The sequence below is a fragment of the Mytilus californianus genome, unplaced genomic scaffold (assembly GCF_021869535.1).
Source record: "Mytilus californianus isolate M0D057914Y unplaced genomic scaffold, xbMytCali1.0.p SCAF_1, whole genome shotgun sequence".
Taxonomy (NCBI): domain Eukaryota; kingdom Metazoa; phylum Mollusca; class Bivalvia; order Mytilida; family Mytilidae; genus Mytilus; species Mytilus californianus.
Window position 1 is genome coordinate 94,182,298 of NW_026262581.1, and position 19,310 is coordinate 94,201,607.

General features: G+C 32.1%; 1 protein-coding gene across 1 annotated transcript in view; it reads right to left on the bottom strand.

Moving 5' to 3' along the window:
• LOC127710372 (NCK-interacting protein with SH3 domain-like) overlaps positions 1-19,310 on the bottom strand; it is a 54,024-nt gene that overhangs the window by 23,629 nt on the left and 11,085 nt on the right. The window contains exons 2-3 of the mRNA XM_052216192.1: positions 13,099-13,205; positions 5,374-5,528 (exon numbers count right to left, since the gene is read on the bottom strand). Of these exons, the coding sequence (XP_052072152.1) occupies positions 5,374-5,528; positions 13,099-13,205 (262 nt within the window). The remainder of the gene's footprint in view (positions 1-5,373; positions 5,529-13,098; positions 13,206-19,310) is intronic.

Consider the following 19,310-nt stretch of genomic DNA (forward strand, 5'->3'; position numbering starts at 1 on the left):
ATGGAAAAGGTCTGAACTTTAACTCAAATGTTCGGTAAATGGTGAATCAAATCATTACTGACTTTAGAGTTTAATCAATTATTATCTTTAAACTGTAACAAAAAGTACTCGGAAAATAAAAGTACAAATATGATTAATTATTTACAAGACCAACGTCAAAATGGACATTTGATTAATAACAAACAACATATGAAATCTTTTAAAAGTTTAATTTGGAAATTTTTGTTCAGATTAAAATAATGTAAATAAGATTTAAATTATTGGTATGATAATCAATTTGAATTGAAGTTTCATAATACTTTTACTTCTTTCTTACAAAACAGGTCATAAATTAAAGGTAGTAATTTTGGCATACAAATTAAAGGGCAATGGTCATGAACAAAACACATGTCAATCAACGAAAAGTCACATTAGATAATCTGTAATTCTATTTAACCTTGTGATGGAAAGGTAGAAGCATTTTATGTCAATTCTATCTTAAGGCTTTGTAGAAGTCAAACTGTGTGCAAAGTTTCAATAATGCATTTGCGCGCTTTATACAAAACAAAGTTACCAGTATTTGAAACTATTGTTATCAAGCTCTTAAAATTTACTCTCTTGCTGATCCATGCCTAAAAATTCTCAAAAAGAAAGTTTCATTGAAAATGGATAACAAATAGAGGAAAAAAATCTTTTGCAGAGCTATTTTTTTTTTTTAGTTAATGTAAAAATAACGAGACTTGGTAGAAATTAAACAAAGCCCTCAAAGCTTTCTAGTTAAGTCTGGTGATATTACCTTTCACTAAATTTATGAAAACCAAAGTATATATGAAAACATTTACCTAATGTCAACCAGTTTGCTAGAACTAAAAGCTTGCATGAGCCTGATTCAATGACCTGGATATAAATTACCTACGGTGAAGAAGCTATAGCAATTATAAGCAGCCATGATCTATAGATGTCATGGGAATTGTCAAAAGTTTTTATAGCGAATCCTACAGTTATCTGAAGTTTTGTTGCAATCAGATCATCACATGAATTTTCATATTTTTTATATAATAAACTGTTTGTAATTTTGATAATGCGAATGTTGAAATTAAAATAGCAATACGTTAACATGTAAGTTATGCAAATATTCAAAGTCAATGAACCTTGACTGAAGGTACATGGCTAAACAATATCCATGTAAATGAGATGTGCCAGTGCTAATAAAACTGCATACCAAATACCATTGATCATAAGTCATTCCCTTTAAACAAACCTAAACACAAACAATAGCTTGTAAACTATGTAAAAGTTTCAAAGTCAATGAACCATGATGAGAGGGTGGGGCTCTATAGTCTCCATGGAAACAAGACTTGCAAATGCCAATAAATTTGCAAACCAAATATCATTGACTTAACATAAGCGGTTCATCTTAAACTGATCTAATCACAAACTAATACAAATGTAAACTAAGCAAAAGTTTCAAAGTCAATAGACCATGACTGAGGAGGTGGGGCCAAATATTCTTCATGGAAATGAGATGTGCTAATGCTTATAAAACTGGATACCAATTAACATTGGCCTACCACTAATGGTTCCCCATAAACTGACCTAATCACAAACTAATACATGTAAACTAAGCAAAAGTGTTAAAGTCAATAGACCTTGACTGAGGGAGCAGGGCCAAATAATCTCCATGGATATGAGATGTGCCAATGCTAATACAACTGCATACCTAATATCATTGACCTACCACTAGTGGTTCACCATAAACTAGACATTATCACAAACTAATACATTGTTGCCGCCGCCGCCGGAAACAGCATACCTATGTCTCGCTTTTTTACTCTATCAAGGCGAGACAAAAATATGATAAAATTTTCTGTTATTAGTAGAGGTAGTGGCTATTTATAGAATTGAAAAACATGTTCTCAATTGTCAGTAGTAATTTTAACATTAAACACAGTAAATTTGATTGTGTTCAAGTTTGATCCATATTGGAACAGTAGTTACATAGGAAAATATTATTGAAACCACTGCATTATTTATACTTTATAGATATGAAATCCATGATGGTGGCCATATTGGACAAGTTGCTGGGTCATTGGCTCAATTTTTAATAATTTAATCATTTAACAAAAATTATTCTAACTGGATCAGCTATTGATTTTCTCAATGAGCTTTTCACATAATTTCCTTTTTGTAGCAATGGCAGCCATCTTAGTTGGATGTCAGGGTCTTGCTATTTTATTCTGAAAGAAAATTTCTTTTAGATTGTCTCGTAAACTTTCATTTATTCAAATTGCAATTCTACAGATTCAATTACAATCATTTACATTTGTCACCTACATGCTTCATGTTGTATTCATAGTGGGGAAAATTTTTATAATTTTGAATATGCATTTTTACCCTCTGTTCTATTCATAGCAGACAAAATCTATGTAATTTTCATGCTATTAATCACCCAAAGAATGCTTGTGGCAAAGTTTTGTGAAAATTTGCCCAGTTATATATAAAGAGAAGATAAATGAAAATTCTTATGGATTTTCTTTCATATATAAACATGGTTACCTTTAATCCCTAGTGGTATAAAGGACAATTTAGGTCACAATGCAATTTTTTACAGGTTCGCTAGAGCTACCAATTCCTGTTGGTTTGTGTATGCTAGATCAATGCACAACAGTTCATTTGCATACCCTAAAGGAATGTGTGATACTTCTTTACTATTCCCTAGAGCAAACAGGTAACAGTTTGTTTGCATACTAGAGCAGCTCAAAAAGGTTCTTTGGGGTATGCTAGAGCAATATGTAACAGTTCACTCGAGGTATGAAACAAACTTAATTTTAATTCTAGCATACACGAATCAACAGCAACCATTAATCTAGCGAACATGTAAAAATTGCACTGTGACCCAAAAGGACCTTCATATGGTGGCTGCTCTATTGAACAGGTTGCAATTTCATTAGATTCATATCAAGACTATTTCACATAAAAAAATATTCAAATATAATAGATATTGATTTTATATGAGTTTTTGCTTACATATATTTTATGGAATTTTCTTTCCCTATATATATAGTATTTATTTTTCATCGTTTACCAAAAGTGACTTATCAGATTTAAATTTTTTAAGTAGTAACATGAAAACCCTTACACAGCAGGAAATGAGCTCAACCCCATTTTTGGTGAGGTTCGTGATTCTATATCATCCTGAGCATGCATGAAATATTTGACATTGGTCATTAAGCAACTAACAATCAATCAATGTTTCTACAGTTATGGTTTCTGATTGCCCCTTGTTTAGTAACAGTGGCTAATTTGAATTTATCAACTGGGATTAATTAAAAAATTTTATTACTCAAAAACTACTTATTGTTAGTACACATTTTTTTCACAGAGTTTAGGTCAAATATTATAACATTTTTTAAATTCATTGATATTTTCCACTTGTATCACATGTTTTGGAAATAATTCCAGAACGAGATTTCAACGAGACTGAAACATCAGAAGAAAACATCCTTAAGGTGTATCACTTCCAAATAATTCAAGCAGACATGATAGAGTGATTTTTATATACCCAATGACCCCCTGAACAAGGTTCATGGTGAGTTTAAAAGCATTTGAAAATCAACCAAATTTTATATTAATATTGAAAACACTTAATAGCAGCTGTTAAAATCATTGTCAAGTCATGATTTCTTATGGTAAATCTTCAAAGTAAAGTTCAAATCTAGTGAAAAATTCAAGTTAAATAATTGCCCTTATCTGACATGATCTTTAAAAACTAGTTTTAAATTTATTGTTTTCAGTGTTTATAAATTACAAGGTTTATTTATAATGAAAAATCAGTTAAGAAAAAAATCAATGTCAGAAATTTTATTTTCCACAAATATGTGTTAAAACTATAAGGTTACAAATTTTATTAAAAATGTGATTTTTTTTTTTATATTAAAATCAATAATCTAAATAATAGTTAATTGTTCTATTCATTTATAGGCACCTTGATTGACACGCACAGTCTATACCTATCATGATATCAAATGTATATGTAATCAAATGTGAACTCTAAATGAACCTGTTTGTTTCATGTAAGTCAATAAACTAAAGACAAAAAACATAAATTTTCAACACTTTGAAGTAAGTGGCAGAAACTGGTACTTTCTTAAAATCAATGTTTCTAAGGATATCAACAGGAAACTGTATCTGTATTGCAATTTTTGTGCAACATATAAAGTTTACTTTCCCCTTACTTCTCACATCTCCTTTTATTCAAATGCCAAAAAAATTTCAACAAAATTACTTTTTAGTTTGTTACAATACATAACTTATGGGTAAATATAGAAATAAGGAAATAAGTCTCATTCTTATTTGACTAATACTGTTCATGTAGGATAATAAAATTCTCGATATATCTATACTTAGCACAGACTCAGAGATGTACACATTTATGGCTGATGCAATGTAAATTCACATGTATCATGTGTATGATAACATATGTGCAAACACTATGTCAATTTCTCTGTTTTAAAATTGAACATAGAATTCTGCGAAATTCCATGAACGATCATGGCCAGACACTACTTAGTTAGGACATGTCAAATGTGGATATGATGACAAATTGCAGCCAAAGAAGAATGCCGAACAATCGAAATCAGCCTATTTTAAAGGAAATAAGTTTAAAAACCGGTGTTCAAATGTTTTAAAAAATTGAACACCATGAAATTGCCATACCATCGCAATACATACGAATTAACAGACAGTAAAAAATGACCAATCAATCAACAATTCTACAGAGAACTACAATGCTTCAAAGACAGTTTCAAAATTTCATTCCTTTGCCAAACCATCACAGATTGAAGTATTGTAAAAACTTCAATCAGATATTATAAACCAGAAATCCACTGAAATATACTTGAAGTAATCCTTGAAACATTCTCACACCTGAACTAAATACACTTCCTTTTTTTTTAAATTTAATTTTTACAAGTGATCACTAATGATACCCTGCTATTAGTATTTGGTAAACAGAAAGTTGATAAGCAATGGATGTGAAAACACATCAATAGGTTATAACATGCTCACTTGAAGCTTGATACCAAATTTTAGGAAGCTCTGATTCAAAGTTCCTTAGAAAAATGCGACAAAAATTTCATACATGGCAATTATGTGTAAGAATATATAAGTAGTCGGTAAGCAAGAAGTTTGAGTAATGAATGTGAAAACACATCACATATCATAGCTGGCTCACAAGAAGCTTGCTCCAAATTTCAGGAAAACTCATTACCGTACTTTTAAAAAATGATACATTTGTGTTCTAAATAGAACTGAAGTGAAGGAAAACACAATGTATTATAAGAAATAAAATTACAAATGACCGAAGTAAGGATCAAAGGTTATAGGGTAACGTACCTGAGATTGACTGTTGTACTTTTTTTTCTTTGGATTCTGTCTTTACACTTTTCAATACACGTTCTCTGGATTCTGTCTTTGCACTTTTTAATACATGTTCTCTGGATTCTGTCTTTGCACTTTTTAATACATGTTCTCTGTGCTGGGTTAGAGACCTACAATACAATGCACCTGGTAACTAAGCTTACAATTTGTCCGTTCTAGTACTGAGATTAATACACCAATAGTGGCAATACAGAATATCCAACTTCACAATGTCTAGATTCATCTATCATACTTTATGTAAATATTTCCCTTTTGATGCTAGTATGTTATTGTAGATTTGATGTTGATCTATTCAGTTTGGATTTTATTTTATTTTTTTAAATTAGGGGATTGTTAAATTCCTGTAAACCATTAAAAGAACCATTTTAAATTATGCTTGAACTAGAATGAAAGCACAAATATGAAATAATGGAAATTGGAATATGTCCCAAGATACTAATTCTTACATTCATCTATCATCATTTTACAGGGCTAATGAATATATGCAACATTAAGTCACTGTCAGAAAAAATATCAACTTTTTTGTTACGAGTCTTAGAAATTAGGGAAGGATGATATTTATTATACCTTTTACAGTTTCATGCCATATACAAATAAACTGTCGACACTGAGATATGTCTCACCTTTATATATTTTGATAGTATAATGCAAAAGTTGGAATTTAAATGGCAATACTTAAATGGTAAACTATGAAAAACATTCAGTCAATGAACTATGACTGAAGGTGCAAGGTCAAATAACCTGTGTGGAAAGAGAAATGCCATTGGCAATACAACTGCATACAAAACACCATTGACTGATCATAAGTGGTTCATCTTAAACTGACCTAATCACAAACTTTAACATATTAATTATGCAGAAGTTTCAAAGTCAATAGACCATGACCGACAGGGCAAGGCCAAATAATCTCCATGAGAATGCTTACACAACTGCATATCAAATTAAAGAACCTTAGTGAGCGCGCTCACATACCCCACGTCCCCACATTGTCACTGGAGAAATAAAATAACTGTAAGAAAAAAAAATTGTATAAGAAAAAAAAATTGAATCAAAATTTCCTGTCGATATGCACATCTACATAGTATGTCCTTATTATCTACAAAGTTTCATGAAATTCTGTTGTGTGGGTTCAGAGGAGTTGCGATGACAAACTGTTGCAGAGGTATATTGAAGCAAATAAGTTCAAAGGGGCGTAACTCCTAGAAAAAAAATTGAATCGTAATGTCGATATGCACATCTATGTAGTATGTCCTTATTATCTGAAAAGGTATCATGAAATTCTATTTTGTGGTTTGAGAGGAGTTGCGATGACAAAAGGTTGCAGTAGTATATTGGGCAAATAAGTTCAAAGGGACGTAACTCCTGGAAAAAAAATTGAATCGTAATTTCCTGTCGATATGCACATCTACGTAGTATGGCCTTATTATCTACAAAGTTTCATGAAATTTTGTTGTGTGGTTTCAGAGGAGTTGAGATGACAAACTGTTGCAGTAGTACATTAAAGTAAATAAGTTCAAAGGGGTGTAAATCCTAGAAAAAAAATTGAATCATAATTTCCTGTCGATATGCACATCTACCTAGTATGTCCTTATTATCTACAGAGTTTCATGAAATTCTGTTGTGTGGTTTCAGAGGAGTTGCGATGACAAACTGTTGCAGAGGTATATTGAAGCAAATAAGTTCAAAGGGGCGTAACTCCTAGAAAAAAAATTGAATCGTAATTTTCTGTCGATATGCACATCTACGTAGTATGTTCTTATTATCTGAAAAGGTTTCATGAAATTCTATTGTGTGGTTTGAGAGGAGTTGCGATGACAAAAGGTTGCAGTAGTATATTGGGCAAATAAGTTCAAAGGGGCGTAACTCCTGGAAAAAAAATTGAATCGTAATTTCCTGTCGATATGCACATCTACGTAGTATTTCCTTATTATCTACAAAGTTTTATGAAATTTTGTTGTGTGGTTTCAGAGGAGTTGAGATGACAAACTGTTGCAGTAGTACATTAAAGTAAATAAGTTCAAAGGGGCGTAACTCCTAGAAAAAAAATTGAATCGTAATTTCCTGTCGATATGCACAACTAAATAGTATGTCCTTGTTATCTAAAAAGGTTTCATTAAATTCTGTTGTGTGGTTTGAGAGGAGTTGCGATGACAAGAAACAGGACTGACGGACTGACGGACGGACGGACAGACAGACGGACAGACGAATGGACGGGTCAAAAACATTATACCCTCTGCAACTCATTGCGTGGGGTATAATAACATTGACCTATCACTAGTGGGTCCCCTTAAACTGACTTTATCATAAACTTATACATTGTTGACAAAGGGGGGCAATAGGGGGTCCTCCGTTAACACCAACTTTAACTAAATAACAGATAACAGTGATGTAAAAACTTCAATAACACTTAACAACCATATTGAAAAATCGAACAATGTGAAGGTTGATTGTTCTGAATTTGAGGAATTTTCAAAAGAAACAGTGGGTGTCTTGCAAAAATGCAGGAAATGCTCACCCTTCAAAGCACCTAAGTTTACTCCAGTTTTAATCAGGTTTGTGTTCATGTGTTGTATGTACTTTTAGTGTATTGTGTACACCGTTTGTCCTATAAATATGCTGTCTGCTTGTTGTCTCGGTTTTGCCCATTGTCCATGAATTTCCCTGAAATGTTTCAATTTTTTGAATATTAATTGTCTAAGTGAGTATGGAGTTAAGATTGTGATAACCATGAATAATGTTTCCCAGACAGGTGCAACTACCATGTCAATGCATGCTTTTTTGCCTAGACCCACACGAAGCTGAAGCCATTGGCCAATGGAAAGAATGGGTTAGGTTGTTTTTGATTTTAATGTTATTTATTTTTAAAATCTTTATTGTTTGCCTTGTATTGATACACCTCAAGGTATTTTTATACATTTGACTTATATTTGTCATCTTTGTGCTTTGATTGTCACTTTGATTACCTGAGATATAAGACTACGAATATCTACAAAGGTGACTTATATTATTGCAGTCTTATACGACTTATACAAAAGTAATGTATATATTTTTCACTACTCCATTCAGGTGCTCTGGGTCAATTTAAAAAAACACTCTTTTATCTTAATCTCATTGTCATTGTTTTTATCTTGGGATTGAGCTAGGAGCTAAGCTGGATCAGAACATCTCCCCTGGTCAAAAAAACACTCTATTATCTTAATCTCATTGTCATTGTTTTTATCTTGGGATTGAGCTGGGAGCTGAGCTGGATCAGAACATCTCCCCTGGTCAAAAAAACACTCTTTTATCTTAATCTCATTGTCATTGTTTTTATCTTGGGATTGAGCTGGGAGCTGAGCTGGATCAGAACATCTCCCCTGGTCAAAAGTGGCCATTCCTGTTAACGTGGGGATAAATTAAATAGGGGACAGAAATAAACTTAAATTTTTACTTGATAACATTTTTGTGCGATATGGAGATTCTGTATATCGTCAAGTTATTGGAATTCCAATGGGGACTAACTGTGCACCACTTATTATGGACCTGTTTCTGTATTGTTATGAGTTACAATTAATTTATGACTAAAATCAGCAAAGACCCATCGAAAAAATCATCTGATACAAAAATTTAATTACACTTTTAGATATTTGGATGATTTATTGGCTCTCAATAATGATGACTTCAGTATGTACACTAAAGAGATTTATCCTGCTGAACTGACTTTAAATAAAGCTAATACTTACAATGAAAACTGCCCTTTCCTGAATCTTGATACCAAAGCTTAATACCAAAATTTACGATCAAAGAGATAATTTTTCATTTCCTATTGTTGGTCATCCATTTTTAGATGGTGACATTCCCTTGTCACCATCTTATGGTGTTTATATATCTCCACTTGTTCGAATCACTCGTGTATGTAACAACATATTTGATTTTAATGAAAGAAATCGCTGTATTATAGAAAAATAATTATACCAGGGTTTTCGATATCTGTTTATATCATAAACTTGTCAAAACATTTACTAAATTTGATCATCGGTACAAGGACATTATTCGTAAATATAAATCAACATGTAGACATCTTATAGGTTCAGGTATTTCACATCCAATCTTTTATGGTAATATTCTATACAAAGCACAAAAATGTTGTCATTCAGCTCAAAAGCTAACCAAACCTTTAAACAGACTTATTCAGAAAAGATATAGTTACAATACTGTTGTCAGGTCATTAAAGATGGCATTTTTTAAAATTAATATTGATTCACTCATAGGGTCTTTGCATCAGAAATAAACACATTTATTCTAAAAAAAATCGTAAGGGTTCCGCGGAACCCAGTGTCTCGCCTACTTTTGCTGTCAGTCGCAGGCTCAACAAAAATGGGGAAAATATTATTAAAAATTTTCCTCTAGATACTACCTTTTGATTGTAAGAAGTTCTGTTCAAGTTTGGTAAAAATCCAAGAAGGTTTATGAATCTAATAAATGTTTTAAAAACTTTAACTGCAGACTGTACGTAATGTTAACTGGAATAAAACTAAGTCCATTTATAAGTAATATACGGAAAAACAGGAAATAAATTTTTACAAAATTTCCTTCTAGATACTAGCTTTTGATCATAAACAAGCTTCTGTCCAAGTGTCATACAAATCCAGGATAGTTTAAGAAAGTTATTAAAATTTGAAATACTTTAACCACAGAGTGAATGTTATGTTAACTGGCAGAAAAACTAAGTCCATATATGAGTAAAATACGGATAAACAGGATTTTTTTTTTACAAAATTTTCTTCTGGATACTATCTTATGATCATAAACAAGCTTCTGTCCAAGTTTGGTACAAATCTAGGATAGTTTAAGAAAGTTATTAAAATTTGAAAAACATTAACCACAGAGTGAATGTAATGTTAACTGGCAGAAAAACTAAGTCCATTTATGAGTAAAATACGTTTTTTTTTACAAAATTTACTTCTGGATACTATCTTATGATCATAAACAAGCTTCTGTCCAAGTTTGGTACAAATCTAGGATAGTTTAAGAAAGTTATTAAAATTTCAAAAACTTTAACCACAGAGTGAATATTTGTGGATGCTGCCAATGACGACGACAACACCGACAGAATGTAGGATCGCTATGTCTCACTTTTGCGACAAAAGTCGCAGGTTCGACAACCAGTTGTTGGTATGATACGGGTTATGTTCTTCTCATATATTTTATGATGGTATGATACTAAACCCCTAACGGGAGGGATTGTGCTTGATTTTCATATGATGAAGACATAATCTTTCAAACAGTTTAATTGAGGTCTGGAGCTGGCATGTCAGTAACTGCTAGTAGTCCTTTGTTAATTTCTGTTATCATTGTCATTTTGCTTAGTATCTTCTGTTACCTATTCTGATATCGGACTTGGATTTCCTTTTAACTGAGTTTTACTGTGCGTATTGCTATATGTGTTTGTTTATTCTACATTGGCTAGAGGTATAGCAGGAGGGTTGAGATCTCACAAAACATGTTTAACCCCACCGCATTTTTGCGCCTGTCACAAGTCAGGAACCTCTGGCCTTTGTTAGTCTTGTATGTTTTTTTTAATTTTGGTTCATCTATATGTTTAGGAGTTTAGTGTGACGTCCATTTTCTCTGAACTAGAACACATTTTAATTTAGGGGCTAGCTGAAGCCTGCCTCCAGGTGTGGGATTTTCTCGCTGTGTTGAAGACCCATTGGTGGCCTTGGGCTGTTTTCTGCTCTTTGGTCGGGTTGTTGTCTCTTTGACACATTCCCCGTTTCCATTCTCAATTTTATTAAAGATCTCCACAATCTCATTAAAATCAGCTTTTAGTTTTCGCTACGATTCTCTCCACCCTAACAGAGTGTAGCATACCACAGCATCAGATTTTAATCAGATTGAGATCTCCAAAGACAGTTACATATATGCTGTTTGTGTTACTCCTTTGAGGGAGCATCGTAAAGAAAGTGAATCTTGAAAATTCTTGTAAATAACAGTTAATAGAGATAAATTATGTCAAAAACAGTGAACACTTTAAGTGTCAAGTAATAGATAACAGGAATCTTATTTTCATATAAAACAGTTAACAACATTGCCAATTTTAACAGAACAGATAACAGACTTTGTCGAAGGTGAGAAAAAACTGAAATTATTAAATTTAAGAACTGGAATGAGAAACTTTAGGACTACAGTTACTAGCAACTCTGAAATTCAGTTATGGTTATCATTGAAAAATCATATGTTGCAATTAAGAACATCATAGAACAAAAGGATATCCATCTGAGTACACACCTATGGTAAAATATGAATATATTGTTTAGGCTGTTCCTATCATACTCCCACATCATATGCTTTTTTATGAATGAGCTACCCAAGGTCATTGAACGATGATGTAAGAATATAAGCATTATCTGGGAAAATGAACGATTGTGAAATTGAAAGTCATCAAAACAAGGAAACATAAAAAAATGATGATAAAATGTGTTATAAGCCATTTTTTTTAGTTTAAGCATGTCACTAGTTCAGTTGCTCTGTCCTTTTATGTCAATATAATAGTGTGTTTATTTACAGGAACGGCACTTCAATCCAAAAGAATTGCCGTATTTATCCTATTAAAATAGAAATAATTCAAGGGGGCTTCAATTTATACTGATTTTACCACGGGTTTGCAATTTATGCCGATATTTTACCCCTCGCTATCACTCATGGTATAATATTTAGCTTTAAGTACAAACCGTGGTAAAATCAGTATAAATTCAAGCCCCCATGAATTGTTTCTTAAACAACCACTGGTGAGGTTCATGACTTAGAACACCCAAATGCTCATGTTAGGGGAATGTCAATTATGCAGATTCTGTAAATAGTTGTGCCTGTCCAGAGCTTTTCCAACTTCTTCTTAATTTAAATGAGTAAATCAATGCTACTTTAGATTTTTCTTATTCTACACTTAATTTATTTATTCAAAAGCTAACACTTTCAATAATACATTTTGTAAAAAGAAATGCAGGGTTTCCCATGGGTCTTATAAATTCTAGAACCATGATACCATAGTGGTGCTTTATATCTGTCACTGTTAGACTAACATGGTTCTTTCTGAATAGAACATATTATTTATAAGTGTGGTGCTAATTTTTACAGAAACAGCGCTTTTTAAAATCCCATGGTGTTATTTGAAGATACTGGGGAGAACACTGACATGATTGATAAGCCTGCACAATAAATACAGTTCTAGACATCCTTATGAAGATCCTTGTTAACTATGATTGAAATTATTAAACATCCTTCAAATGAGTTAATCAGAAAAATAGGTCAGAAGTCTTCTGTCAATACGGCATCACCAAACCACTTCTCTCTTGAGAGTCAATCTATAGATCACTCTAACTATTCAATTAATCAAATTAATTTATAAACAAAAATAAAATAAAAATTAATACAAGCTTATATGTATATATATATATAGTAAACGTGAACAATAAAGCCGCCAGTTATATTAATTGGACAAATAAGTATTATGATCAGAACTGTAAACATGAACTTAATCCATCTGCTTATTAAAATTCACTTATATCAATAATAATAATATTTAAATAACTAAAATCAATCCTACAAATATTTTCAAATTATAATATGTAGTGTTTTTCAATCTTGTAAAGTAAAGTACATGTAAATTGTATACACAGATAAACAAGTTTCATAACTAACCTAAGATTATCTCTTTGTTCATGTGTTAGACTGCCTGTGCTTGATGCAGCATAATGTATTGCTTGAAGTGCCCTGTCTATAGACTTGACCACTTGTGATAAAGATGCCTGAAAAAAATACAGTAACACTCCAAAATGTAATCTAATTGTATAAAAAAAATATTTTGAGTAAAATATTTCAGGGTAGTATCTTGCAAGTTTTGAAAGAGGAATACTGGAAGGTAATATATTTGGGGAAAATGGGGTTCTTGCTTTATTCTTGTCAATCTTTATAAGATTATTTAAACATTTTCCAAAATAGAGATCTAGACGCCCGGTATTTCCATTATCCCCCGCAATGGGTTACGCAGGGGACAATAACATTCTATAATATTATACTGTTAAACTTTATAAACTAATCATTGTTAATAACTCTAGAATAAAGGTAAATATCTTAGATATTATGCCCCTTTATACATGACAAAAACATAATGGTAGTTTAAATTAAGAAATTAAGAAAAACAATTTTAAAACCTAAGTAACTTGAATATTTTTTAAAATTAATTTTTGTCATCTAATAAGCTACTGAAGAATTACTTGGCATTTCTCTGACATATTCAGTTATAACTTTTTAAACAGTATATTATAGGGAAAGTATTACTTATTTTATGCATCTTTGGAAAATTTTCATACCATGCCACGATAGTAGATATGGGTATTAAGATTTACCCTTGTCTATTAATCTGTCCAGTTTTGTTATTTTCAGTATTTCATTATGTTCCTTTGAAAACTAAGGTATCCTACCAGTGGTGTTTCACTATTGCAATCATCTGATAGTCAACAAGTTAGATCATAACATTTGAGTCATCAAGACCTAGACTTCTTACTCAAAGAACTAAAGTAATTTTTCCGAACTTTTTTAATCCAAGTTGAAATATTCAGACTGAAGTTTGACTATTAAAAAGTCTAAGCATCTTGACCCAAATAAGCCCCCCTCCCCTCCTCAGGCTATGGGCCTGTATAATGATACATGTATATCATAATTAATTATATTTTGTCACTAGAATCTACATTTTACAGATGACTAAAATTTGTGTTACCATATCCTAAAGTTCATATCTCAGTTACTTAATTTTATTTGTATTCAGGTCCTTTTACATAATTATGAGTGTATGATGAATTTTAGTGGTATTCCTTTCTTTAATATAAATTTATACTATGTTAAAATTTTTAAAACATTTAATTCTTGAACAATGTTTCATGCTTTAGTCCAAATTTTTAACAACCATAGGGTATATCAATTAAATTTTATTGAATGACTTTATGTCTTTATTTGTCATAAAACTACATAAATCAAATAGTTTTTGAGAAATCTATTGTAATTCACAGTTCTTAAACATCTTGGTCACTGACCTGTTACATGTTTTAAAATATGTATTATTTGAGACAGTTTTAAATTTGTAACAATCAGGCAAAAACATGAAATTTAAGAATAACAAATCATAAAATCATCAAAATCGAGAAGGCGGTATCTTTTGTTGTAATTTTATCAAATTTCATGACATCATATGAAATCATTGCAATGTTACACTAAAATATGAAAAGTGTGGACACACTAAGATGACTTGCCAGCAGCAATATTTTAATCATTTCAAAAAGCAATGTACTTTGAAACTGATGTCAAGACCAAATTTAGGGTAGCTTGTCAGATAAATATGCTCATTCATAAACTTATACCATAACATACAAAACATTTTCAGTCTATCTTTCATATCTTTCCCTGGTACAGACCTAATAAAATAAAAGAAGAATATGTCTGAGGAACAAATGCCCCTGCTCAAGCTTTGCAATTTTCCGAATTAAAAAGGAGCATAACTCTAGAACGGTACACTACTGTCCCAGATTAGGGGGAAGGTTGAGAGCTCACAAACATGTTTAACCATACCACATTCTTTATGTGTCTGTCCCAAGTCAGGAGCCTGTAGTTCAGTAGTTGTCATTGGTGCATGTCTGTCATAATTGTTTTTCTAAAATTGTTTTGTTATAAACTAGGCCATTAGATTTCTTGTTTGAATTTTTACAAATTTTTATGTCTTGGCCTTAAATATCCGTATATACAGTATGGGTTTTTCTCATTGTTGAAGGTCGTACGGTGGCCTATTATTGCTTACTCTACTTAATTTGAACTCTGGTGGATAATTGTCTCATTGGCAATCATACAACTCCTTATTTTTATATACCGGGTAAACCTGAAAATTCAACCAAAACCACTAAAACATGACATGGGTCAGATTAAAATTTACTCCTGACTAACATATATTGATGATGTATCATGTAAAGTTACAAATTAATAGATCTCATCATGAAAACTTAACCTGACCACTTAAACATAATAAAATGGTCCGCTGGGCACAGCTTAATACGACCGCAGAGGTCGAACCCTGAACAGTTGGGGCAAGTATGGACACAACATTCAAGCTTGATACAGCTCTGAATTTGGATTGTGATTAAATATTTGACACAGCATAGGTTTCTGACACAGAATGAATGTGGTCTAAGAACTTAACAAATTTTAATTTACCTATTATGGTCCAATATCCAAAATCTAAATACATACACGGTTAGATTCAGCATATCAAAGAACCCCAAGAATTCAATTTTTGTTAAAATCAAACTAAGTTTAATTTGGGACCCTTTGGACCTTAATGTAGACCAATTTGAAAACGGGACCAAAAATTAAGAATCTAAATACACGGTTAGATTCAGCATATCAAAGAACCCCAATATTTCAATTTTGAAGAAATCAAACCATATCATTATTATTTGCTTTTATATTTTGCTTTTATATATAAATAAAAAATAACCAACTTAAAATGGAAAATTTTGAAGAAAAAAAAAAGGAAAAAAAGGAAAAGAAAAATCCCCCCCCCCATTTTTTGAACCCCCTTACGATTCATCATCACCAAACTCAATCCCAGCCTTCCCTATATGGTATGGTACCTTGCAGTAAAATTTCAGAGAGATCCATACACTTGAACACAAGTTATTGTCTGGAAACTGTAAAAATGCTTGTTTTTTGGCCCCCTTTTGGCCCCAAATTCCTAAACTTTTAGGGCAATTACCCCCAAACTCAAACCCAGCTTTTCCTTTGTGATATGGAACCTTGTAGTACAATTTCAGAAAGATCCATACACTTACACACAAGTTATTGTCATGAAACTAGAAAAATGCTTGTTTTTTGCCCCTTTTTTGGCCCCTAATTCCTAAAATTTTGAGGCAATTACCACCAAAATCAATCCCAGCATTCCCTTTGTGATATGGAACCTTGTGGTACAATGTCAGAGAGATTCATACACTAACACACAAGTTATTGTCTGGAAGTTACAAAAATGCTTATGTTTGGCCCCTAATTCCTTAACTGTTGGTGCAATAACCCTAAAAATCAATCCCAACCTTCCTTTTGTGGTATTGAACCTTATGTTTAAATTTCATAGAGATCCATTCACTTAAACTAAAGTTATTGTTCGGAAACTAAATGCGTCTTCGGACGACACAGACGATGCAGACGACGACATGATAGCATTATACAACGCAAAAAATTTAGGTGAAGGCCATATTACATATCTAAAGATGGACATCCACTCCTTATAACTGGTCCGAGGACACAGTTATCGTCCTTTGATTTTCGTTGTCTACAAACATAGTCCCTAGTGTGGACAGTGTATAACTTGCAAATTTTGTTCATACACTTTCCAAGTTTATTTCTTTATATATTATGCATGAAATATTAAGTAAGGGGATAAAATCACATGTTGAAAAAATTTGTGTGCTGAATCTTTATGTTAAGTAGTGATTTGGTCCAGTTAAAAAAGGTCAAAAATTAGTATGTCTGAAGCTGTCAAACTGAATTTTAGACCCCCTAATATACAATTGTCAATATTTTGAGTTAGAGCTGGTAGACTTTTCTATAATTTTGATATTATTTGTCCCAATAGTAGTACACTACACTGTAAAAATCTTTTTGAGATAGAGCAGGTGCGATTTTTTTAATAGAATTCATTGTCTAAAAGAAATGCACTATGAAATAACTGTGTTCTCGGGCCAACTGATTCATATACCAATATTATTGACTCATGGGGTCATGAATTTGGCATATGTCAGACTATCATATACTCCCCATAAACAATCCTCATACTAAAATGTGTTGACCATCATGTATAGTAAGGGAGAACACACCTCATAGTGAATATTTCATCTGACCACTGGAGCATGAAAATAAGGTCAGGTATTACATATTTAAGATGAACATATACTCATCCCATTCAATTCACATACCAAATACTGTTGACAGCTTGAAATTGAGGTCAAGACCATGTTACATATACAAAATGGACATAAAGTCTTTGCAACCAATCCATATACATGTGCCAAAAATGGATCCAAGACTCAAATGGCTGGATTGTGCAGATTTTTTCTTAAACAAAGGAGAATGGTCTATACTGAACATTCAAATAATATATGGAAATATATAATAACAAAATGGGCAAAAATCTTGAAACAACTCCATAAATAAAAGTTACACATCCTCAAAAGCAAACTATCTGTGAAGTTCCAAAGTTTTGGGTTAAAAACAAACTTTTTTCAAATCTTTTGAAATTTTTCGCTGAATATTAGTAAGTCCCAAGCCTGAAAAAATTAGAAAAATTTATTCAAACAATTTCATAATAGCAGGTGCACAACTCCAATAAATGTTCAATCATTCTGTGAAGTTTCAAAGATCTGGGTTACTGCAGTTGATTACACAAAATTGGTAGTCTTTTGTAAATTTTGATTTATACAGTTTTTTAAGCAGTCTCTGGACCAATGACAGACGGAAACTTCACAACATAAGGTATACAAGGTAAGAAGTATTCTGGTCCTCTACCTTCTGAAATATAAAAAGCTTAATACAAAAAGCTTTACACCATTGTCCCTACTGGTTTAGCATCCCTATGTCTCACATTTTGCAACTTTCATTGTAGACAAGATATAAAATGTGGAAAACGTACCTAACTGACATATTGGCTGATGGAGTACACACCAATAGTGCCCTAAGGCTTTGCAGGAAGAAGAATAAAAATGAGGTTATACATTGTATATATTGTTTAATACATGTATTTCTAACTAATTTCAGGTCATTTGGTGAAACCATTGTGGAATTATTATAGGATAAAACATTATTTCCAGCTTTAATTAAAGCATACACAGGACCAATTCACTAAAAATGCATCAAAGTCCTTTTATGTAGTTTTTGCTATGAAAATTACTTTTGTCCATAACATATAAAACTGGGACTTAAACAACTTACATCAGGGGACATGGTAAATCCAAAAATCACAATAATTACTTAAGAGAAAAAACTTTTGGAAGGGAAAAGTCTCACTACTGTAATTTTAATAAAATAAATCTTTAGGTGATCACTGTTAGCCATAAAGATGCATCATTTGATGTTTTTACGAGGGTTCAAACAAATATTTTTTTTTCTTTTTAATTAATTCAATGAGAAAATCCTGCACCCCTAGGCGGGCTTCAACTGGCCCCTAAACAATAATATATACTAGTTTAGGGAAATGGATGCCACAATAAACTCTGAAACATACAAATAAACCAATTTTAAACAAGATATGGATAATGCCCCCCCCCCCCTTTTTTTCTGCTTATGCATGAGTATATTTCCACATATTTTAGATTTGACAAACAGTGATGTTGGCATACAACTTGAAATTGTTACGCTGTCTGTAAGACACAAATGATGCCCCCGCCTGACCAAAAAAATTACTAAGTCCAACTACCTGTCATTTTCAGAATATTTGAAAAAAAAAATCAAAATCCTGTGGCCATGCACACCCCCATTATGTGTTTGAACATCCTACAAAATATTAAAGCTGTATCTCCAAAACTGTAGGAGGAGATAGCTGGACAAACCATGATCTCTTTATGCAACTAGTACCAAAAAAATGACTAAGTCCAACTACCTGTCATTTTCAGAATATTTGAAAAAAATCAAAATCCTGTGGCCATGCACACCTTCATTATGTGTATGAACATCCTAAAAAATATTAAAATTGTACCTCCAAAACTGTAGGAGGAGATAGCCGGACAAACAATGTATCCTAATTGGGACGGATGGAAGGACGGATAAACGGACGAACGGACAGACGGACAGGGGTAAATTAATATGCCATAGACACTTTG